Below are 8,126 nucleotides of genomic sequence, written 5' to 3'. Positions count from 1 at the left end.
TAATTATTAATCACATATGTTTTGATTAAAAAGTTATATAGGTAATTTATTAAAAAAAGTGAGTTTAATGTGATTTATAAGATGTGAATTTTGAAATGAATTTTAATTATTAATTATGAAATTTTGATGACATTTTCATTAAAAATTTGATAAATAAAATAATTTTTTTTGGTGAGTATATAAAGTTTATAGAAATTGTTTATTTTATTTCTTTTAAAATAAAAATATATTTTCTATTTTTTTGTCGATGAAAAGAGTTTTATTAATTCATCAAAATTGTATAATAGATAGACATGATATTTCTTGCTCTCTTGGCTTCACTCTGATCAGATTTGTTGGCTAGGAGAGCATAACAAAATCTGAGAACAACCTGCCAAGCTTTACAAAATATCAACTAGTAAAGAGACTATAAGTCCCAAAAAACAGAGAGAATGAGAAGACAACCAATATCCATCACAGGACATGAGGGAAATCAGGAGCATAACCTGCTCCCTTGCATCTAGAGGACGAGGGTCATCGTGAACATGATACTCCACATGTGCTAAACACCCCTCCATCTGATCTACGAAATCATTGGTACACCATTGACTCCTTCAGATGGAGCCCAAACTATCTAAGATATTCCATTGGTTCTATTGCAAGTCATTCAGGAAGGCGAAGACTTCATCATCATGCCTTTGTTGTCGCATCTCCTCCAACATTGCCATAATATACCTCATCTGAGAATCCAATTGTTCCGAAGTGGGAGGTTGGTCAACAATGCTCGAAGAAAGTGCCCTGTCCTGAGCCAATTCCCCATCGAATTCGACACTTACACCCCCCTCGTCAGCCATTGCTCCTCTACATCCTGCCTATTGGCCCTGTGGCCCCATCCCTGTTCGAGCCTGACCCCGTTGCCTAAACATTGCTACAAGCACACCAAACCACCGGAAAAGAAACTGTGCGATAGCACAGGGATAGGCCTCATGTTCGTTAACCCCAGACCACCTGAACCCAACAAAAAAAATGATAGTGCTACTCTCCACAGACACTCGCGTCACTAAGGCACGACTTGAGCTCTGCCACCTCTCATCAAGCACAATACTCCCCCAACTTCCTCGGGACGACATTCCATGCCCCAACCAACCCCAACAAACAGTAAAATTCCACTTCTTACTACACAACACCCAAAGATTATAGATAATAGAGAAAAATGGCAAGAAAACTACCAATTCACCACACTCCACCATAAAACACAAGAAATTCCACACCAAAGGACTGTTGCCAAGATAGGGACTCAAAGAAACAACAAGGAGAAACCAGACAACAAAAATGAACTTACCCAGAACACTGTGCAGGTGCTAGAGTTCATCCATCAAGAACACCACTAAGAAGCCATGAAACATAAATAATTCTATCGGTCGCTCGCTCCTGGATCCCAAATTATGCGCCGCAACTTTGCCCTGGGACCGTCCCAAGATTCTTGCCTCCCTATAGCAATAGCTTCCCACTGAAATACCAGGGTATCAAACATGCACAAGTTGTTGGCCTGTGCATACCCAATATCGATTCCACCAACCTTCCACTCTCCTATACCACAAAACCACCAACAAAAAAACCAAACCGTAATCCATAACTTATATGTTTGAGCTCGCTTTGCGATATTTCCAAATATCCCATACCAAATGTCTTAGCAAATCTTTTTGAAATTGCCACTAATCATGAGATAGGTTCCTTATTATGCCAATATACATTAATGTTTCTTTATTCTCCAACTCATCAAAATAAAATATACTTTTTAATTTATAAAAAATCAATATTTTTAGTTTTATATCAATTAAGTACACAAATATAACTATTTTTATCTTGTTTTAATGGAAATTGTTAACTAAAATATTTGATTTAAAAATAATAATAAAATTGAAAGATCTCTCCATAATCTAACTTGTATTGAAGGGGCATGATCCACTCGATTCCTAAAGTCGTTTGTGTCTATCGTTGGGTTATGCTATTTGTATCAAACATACTATCTTTTAGTTTTTTTTTTTTTTTTTTATCCATTGCTTAGTTACTAACATTTTAGTTAAGTTCATAATCTGTTTTTTTTACATTCTAATTGTGATCCAAAAAAATTAAAATAGGTATTTACAAAATTATCTATATATATATATATTTAACACTCTAAATAATATATATATAGATATAAGCAACTTTATTATTATTAAAAAAATTAAAAATGATAATGTACGTCAAGAAAGATAACTTACAAGACCGATTACTTTTGTATTTCGTTAACCCTGCAAAGTCTCCATAAACTGACCGCAATTTCAACGAATTGGGTGAACGGCGTTGTTTCATAATAGACGTGCTTGAAATTATTGCACAGAGCTGGCATCCATCCACATGCAATTCCTTCATATGGGGCGGAGCACAGGGCAGGTGTTGCCAGTCATCCAACCTCTTACCATGAATTATGGTTATTATATCTTTAAAATAATTGGAGATTGATGGCATGTGGGAAGTCGGAATATTTTCAAAGTTTAAAAACAAGAAAAGTCCAGAAAAATCGAAGCATAGTAGGATTTGGATACAATTAGGATTTAAAATTGATTACGGTACACCATACCTTCAATTCTTAAATTAATAGGTAACCATATTCAGACAATTAGCCAAAAAAAAATATTATAATATTAAACCGTTCTCTAGCAGCCACAGTGTTTGTTTAGTATTTATAGAATGCCATACAATCAGTAGCCAGAGCTAGCAACTGATGAGAACCAATCCATCTTCCTTTGTTCAATTCTAGCTGGTGAAAAGTTTAAAGGGGCATAGAATTAAGATGATGGTGAAGAATATTGTGGTTGCAGTGGATGAGAGTGAGGAGAGTATGCGCGCCTGTGAATGGGCATGCAAACATCTCTCAGCAATTGAAGCAGGAAAAGCAAATGAAACAACAGATATCCAACAGCAGCAGCAATTGTATAACTTGATTCTCATCCATGTCCAGTCAACTGATTCCTCTTTTTCTGCGGGTCCTGGTAATTACTTTCAAAACTTTTTGGACTTTGCCATTTCTCAATCTGCTCTGTTTTTTGGGATTCTGTAGTCTAAATTATCTGTACTGTCCATGCAGCTTATATTTTAAGCAATCAAGTTTTTGAATTTCTGGACTTGGATGCAAAGAGGAGCACCCAAATGGTATTAAACCGAGCTCTGAAGATCTGCGATCGTTATGGTGTGAAGGCAGAGACCCATGTTGTGACTGGCGAGGCCAAGGAGAGGATATGTGAAGCTGTGGCTAAATTGGGGGCACATTTGCTGGTCGTGGGAAGCCATGGGCATGGTGGTTTTATTAGGTAGTTATTTACTGTAATTTGTAATTTTTATTGTTGTATCTATTCAAAGAAATGCAGATTCATGTGTGTAATTATGTGATTTACTATTTGCAGAGCAATCAGGGGCAGTGTGAGTGACTACTGCAGCCGGAATTCCAAATGCCCTGTTGTGGTTGTCAACAAAAAAGTGTTTTCAGAATAGAATTCCAAATGCCTGTGAATAGAATTCCAAATGCCTGGGAGTGATTTGTGATTTCATCTTTTAGTGCCTGTGGGTTTCTTCCATCAGGAATTGAAAGATTGTAAGTTTTTGGGGAGGCTGTGTGGAACAAAATAGAGGGCTATGATCCTAACATAAAACTTTGTAACTTTGTAAAGAGTTCAACTTCTGTACTTCCTGTGACTAACTGAATAAAAATTATTTTGTCAAATATTCTTCCAAGGCTTGATCTTATCAGTTCTCAATAGTATTGAAATACATATAGAGGATATAATATTCGTACTACACGCTTCATCACACCAGTCTTAAGAAGATACACCAACCATTATCAACTCTAACTACCATAAATATATTTTCTACTGGCAGATTCAACCGAAGGAGTTAGTTGGATGGTCGTTGCCATTGCTATTGCTATTGGGTATTTAATTAATTTAATGTAAGAAGTGCCTACCATTACCTTTACTGAGAGATTTGGAGCATGCCCATGTTCATGCCACTCTTTTGCACAGCCAATTATGATGTAAGTGCTATTGGAATGAAGCAAACAGAGGGCCAGGATTGACACTGTACAGGTCTACACCTACCTACCTACTCAGGATCAGGAATTATGTAGTCAAAACCATCACTTGACCGAAACATGAAGAGAAGATGTGCATAAAAGCACCTAGAACAGAAAACACATAGTTATATCAGAAAAGGATTGAGAGAAAGACAGGATGAACCATATACAAAACATCTAGAACCGGGCTCAGATTCAAAGCAATAAGGCACAAGAAAGCATATGCTGATAGAAGCTTGTTGAAACATATCCATCATATATACCGAGGACAAAAAATGCCAAAGCCATAAGACAGCCCCACCTATTTGGGCAGCTTCTTTGGGATTGAGTCAAAGATTGCGAAAATGTTATGCAAGATGGATTTATAGGGGATCTTTGAGTCTCTGAAAACTTTGTGATTTCTCCATTTCCATGCGCACCCCATAACATAATGATGATGAGAACACGCCTAGGCTCCCTTTGCCCGCTCCACCATTCGAAAGCTGCATGGATAGAAACAAAAACAACATGAGGAAAACTAAAAGAGATGGCCAGGTCATACCAGATTTGCTGAGAGGATTTGCATTGGAAGAACATGTGAAGATTAGACTCCTCATCTGCTTCACACATCGAACCCCTGGTTGGGCCATGCCATCTTCTTTTCCTCAAGTTGTCCCATGTCAGGTTCTTATTGTTAAACACTAACCATGAGAAAAGAATAATCTTGAGAGGGCAACCCGATTTCCAGAGGACCATTGGAAATTTTGAGCTTGTAGGCGAAACCTTTGAAGAAATAATATCAGAATAAATATCTTTTACTTGTGCTGTCATATGATCATTGGACAAGGACCATGCTAGGTGGTCATTTGGCCCTCCACGGCTAATCCCGCTTGCCACTAGAGCATCTTTGACATTGTTCCAAGATGAGCTCAATTCGACTGGTAAGCCGATATTAGAGGCATCCTTCCATAAGGGTGTATGGCCGCTCTAGTTAGAAATGAGCTTGTCCCATGTAAAATAACCAATTCTGTGAAAAGAGAAAATGAGATTGTCTGGAATGGAAATGCTTCCCCGACACCACGCAATAGGATCCAAACCAATTATGATATTGTTTCCAGAAAAAATCCTCCACTTTAGATTCTTTAAGAAATATTTCTCGACCTTCCTAAGACTGAGCCATATGGCAGATCCTTGTTTAGTTCCAATTGCTCCTGTTCTGAACCAATATTCCAGACTTTTGCCTTTATATACTTTTGTTTTACTATAACACTCCATAGCCCATCTCCAAAAATCCCCTCAATATAGATTAAATTATCACAAATATCCAAAAAAAAATAAAATCTACATGATCTAAACATAAATTCACCTACTAAAGTTTTCAAAATTCCACCCATCTCCTTTCTAAAAATATCTATAAATATATATCCAAAAATCATAAACAAAAATTATCATTTATTTAATTAAATAATATAACATAACATCTTTTTCCATTAAAGATGTGCAAAGATAATCATAAATGTGGGTTGAAGTTAACAATTATTATAACTATTCTAGTGGAAGGTGGATCGAAGGAAGGAAATGGAAAGTTGAATTTCAATAAGATGTTAAATAAAATGTAAAAATTTCAAAATCCATATATAATAGATTAATTAAATTTTAATATAACTTAAAAAATATATGAAATGAAATATAATTATTGGAAAAAAATATAAGTTTTATTTTCTAAAAACAATTTTAATTTAAATAATGTGAGTAAATTATTACAACATGAAATATATGTATTATATAAAATTAAATTTATTATCAATTTTAAATTTAGAGTACAAATTGCCGATTTAAATTTTAAGTGAAGTTTATGAATTATATTTATGTATATATATGTTATATAAAATATATATTAAAGAAAAAAATAAAAAAAATTGTTATTTATGATTTATTTTTATTTCAGTAAGATTAATAGGGAAATATTTTAGTAAATACTCTCTCTTCAAAGAACTTTATTACTTCATTAATGAATATTGTTGGTCAAACATGTATGAAGGAGGAAAATGATACAACATTTTTTTTTGTATTTTTGAGATATTATCACTCTATAATCTATGCATATTGACTTTTCAAAGGGGGGAATATTTAAAACCAACAATTATACATAGATTAGATGTTTGAACAATATTATGATAGTTGATTGTGAGATAAGAATTTATGGTCTCCTTATTTCTTACCATCTCAAAGATGGTGTCTCCGACTACAATTAGTGTAACAACATTTTCATTTAGTGGAAAAGATGATTATGATAATTTATGGGAACATGGTTATAACTCTATGAAGGAGCTACAATCACTTAAATATTTTATTTTATACTTTACTATTTTGCTTTTTTGAGACTCCTAACAATAAGGAGAATATCTAAGTAGTTTTTTTTCTTCAATTTCCCACTCATGTGATTTTGGAAATGGTATATATTTAGTCCACTTAAAAAAAAGCAAATTCTGATATGATCAATAAACCTTTTAAAACATAATAAACCATAAAAACTTGATAAAGGTTATTTGTGAAAGCTAATGCTAAATGTAATTTTTCGCAATAGGATGAAATTAAATTACCATTTTTTTTTCTCTAGAGAATACACATGTAATGCCCATTCATTTAATCTTAATAAACATAGGAAGAATAATATATATATATATATATATATAATACTTTCTAAGTGAGATCATGACTTAAGTATATAGTTAATTATCTAAAATAAATCATAAAATAATCACTATTATCCATATAGTAGGCAATATGTGTTGGTAGTTATTATCTGAATGAACCCACAATTTTAATGGTTACACTTCTTCCTCAATAAGACATTATGTGTTGGTAGTTATTAACTAAATGAACCCACAATTTTAATGGTTACACTTTTTCATTAGAATTTTCACTTTCTATTTAGTATTATCTAGTTTTGAAAATTAAGGGAATAATGATTTTTTTATTAAATATTTGAATTAATTATTATTAAAATTAAATTTTGATTTCTCATATTTTTTTTGGTTTTAAATTTCTAACATCTTTTTTCATCAAAAGCTTTCCAAAATATATAAATTTCATTTAAATTCTAACTCTATATAAAAAAATTGTAGCCTTCAAAAGTTTTACTATTTGTATAGTGTCAAGGTTCATAGAATTGACAATTGACTCTGCACACAACTACTAGTCTAACATCTTGACTTGCCAAGTCACTATCTAGATCCTAGTATTCTATTTCTTCCATATTAGAGATCGAATGTGTCAATGGTTAGATTTTTAGATCATCACATCTAGATAATTCCAAAGTTCCATTTCATGGAAAAGTTGAATTCGGAATTATATGCCACCTTTGTCATCATGAGTACCACTTGGCTTCCACTTTAACATTGTTAGTGAAAAATTAGTTTAATCAAAATGGTAAAAACTTCAAATATCTTGATATCTAAAAACTTCCAAATTAAAAAAAAACATAAAATCTCATTTTTACAATCTTTTGGATTTTCAAATTCCCATAGCTGATGTCACTACCATAATAGATGCCACAATAAATGCCACATTAGTCACTATGTCAACCTTTTTCCATGCCATGACACATCAACCTATCATATCATCATGCCATGTCATCTTGATCTATCTCCTTGCCACATCAGCCAAACACACCATCCTATCACATCAACATGACACAATCATCCTAGCGTGTTACTTATATCCGTTAGTCTCATCGAAATGGTGATTAAGAAGCACTAAATGTAGTATTATACTACCTCCCTCTCACATTTCATTTTAATTTAAAAAATTTGCATGGGACTATCAAGTTTGAAATCTTGAGCACAGAGGTTCCATTGAATGTGTGTAAGTGGACATCTTATCCACCATTTGCATTAACTACATCGGGAGGCTTGTAAAGCTGTTTACTGAGTATTAATTGTTATTATGGGTTTAAGGGTTATAATAAATAAAATTAATTATAGGTTAAAGAATTTACTAATTAGTTTGGGAAATAATAGAAATTTTGGTAAGATTATAATAAAATTTGGTA

General features: G+C 33.2%; 1 protein-coding gene across 1 annotated transcript; it reads left to right on the top strand.

Annotated features, from left to right (window-relative positions):
* Nucleotides 1-2,729: 2,729 nt before the first annotated feature.
* LOC149201683 (universal stress protein A-like protein) lies at nt 2,730-3,745 on the top strand. The gene is made up of 3 exons (XM_089399791.1): nt 2,730-3,017; nt 3,113-3,335; nt 3,429-3,745. The coding sequence occupies exons 1-3, from the start codon at nt 2,819-2,821 to the stop codon at nt 3,514-3,516; spliced, it is 510 nt and encodes a 169-aa protein (XP_089255917.1). The 5' UTR covers nt 2,730-2,818; the 3' UTR covers nt 3,517-3,745.
* Nucleotides 3,746-8,126: the final 4,381 nt, after the last annotated feature.

This window comes from Pinus tabuliformis, chromosome 2_1 (genome assembly GCF_031772625.1).
Source record: "Pinus tabuliformis cultivar Carrire ecotype Pingquan chromosome 2_1, CPIR1, whole genome shotgun sequence".
NCBI lineage: Eukaryota > Viridiplantae > Streptophyta > Pinopsida > Pinales > Pinaceae > Pinus > Pinus tabuliformis.
This window is presented reverse-complemented; position numbering and strand designations above follow the sequence as displayed.

Bases quoted from the DNA above. Each gene is read 5' to 3' on its own strand.
- LOC149201683 (XM_089399791.1), top strand. From the start codon at position 2,819: ATGATGGTGAAGAATATTGTGGTTGCAGTGGATGAGAGTGAGGAGAGT. The intron at 3,018-3,112 runs GTAATTACTTTC...CTGTCCATGCAG, and splicing joins CTCTTTTTCTGCGGGTCCTG to CTTATATTTTAAGCAATCAA. The intron at 3,336-3,428 runs GTAGTTATTTAC...TACTATTTGCAG, and splicing joins GGGCATGGTGGTTTTATTAG to AGCAATCAGGGGCAGTGTGA.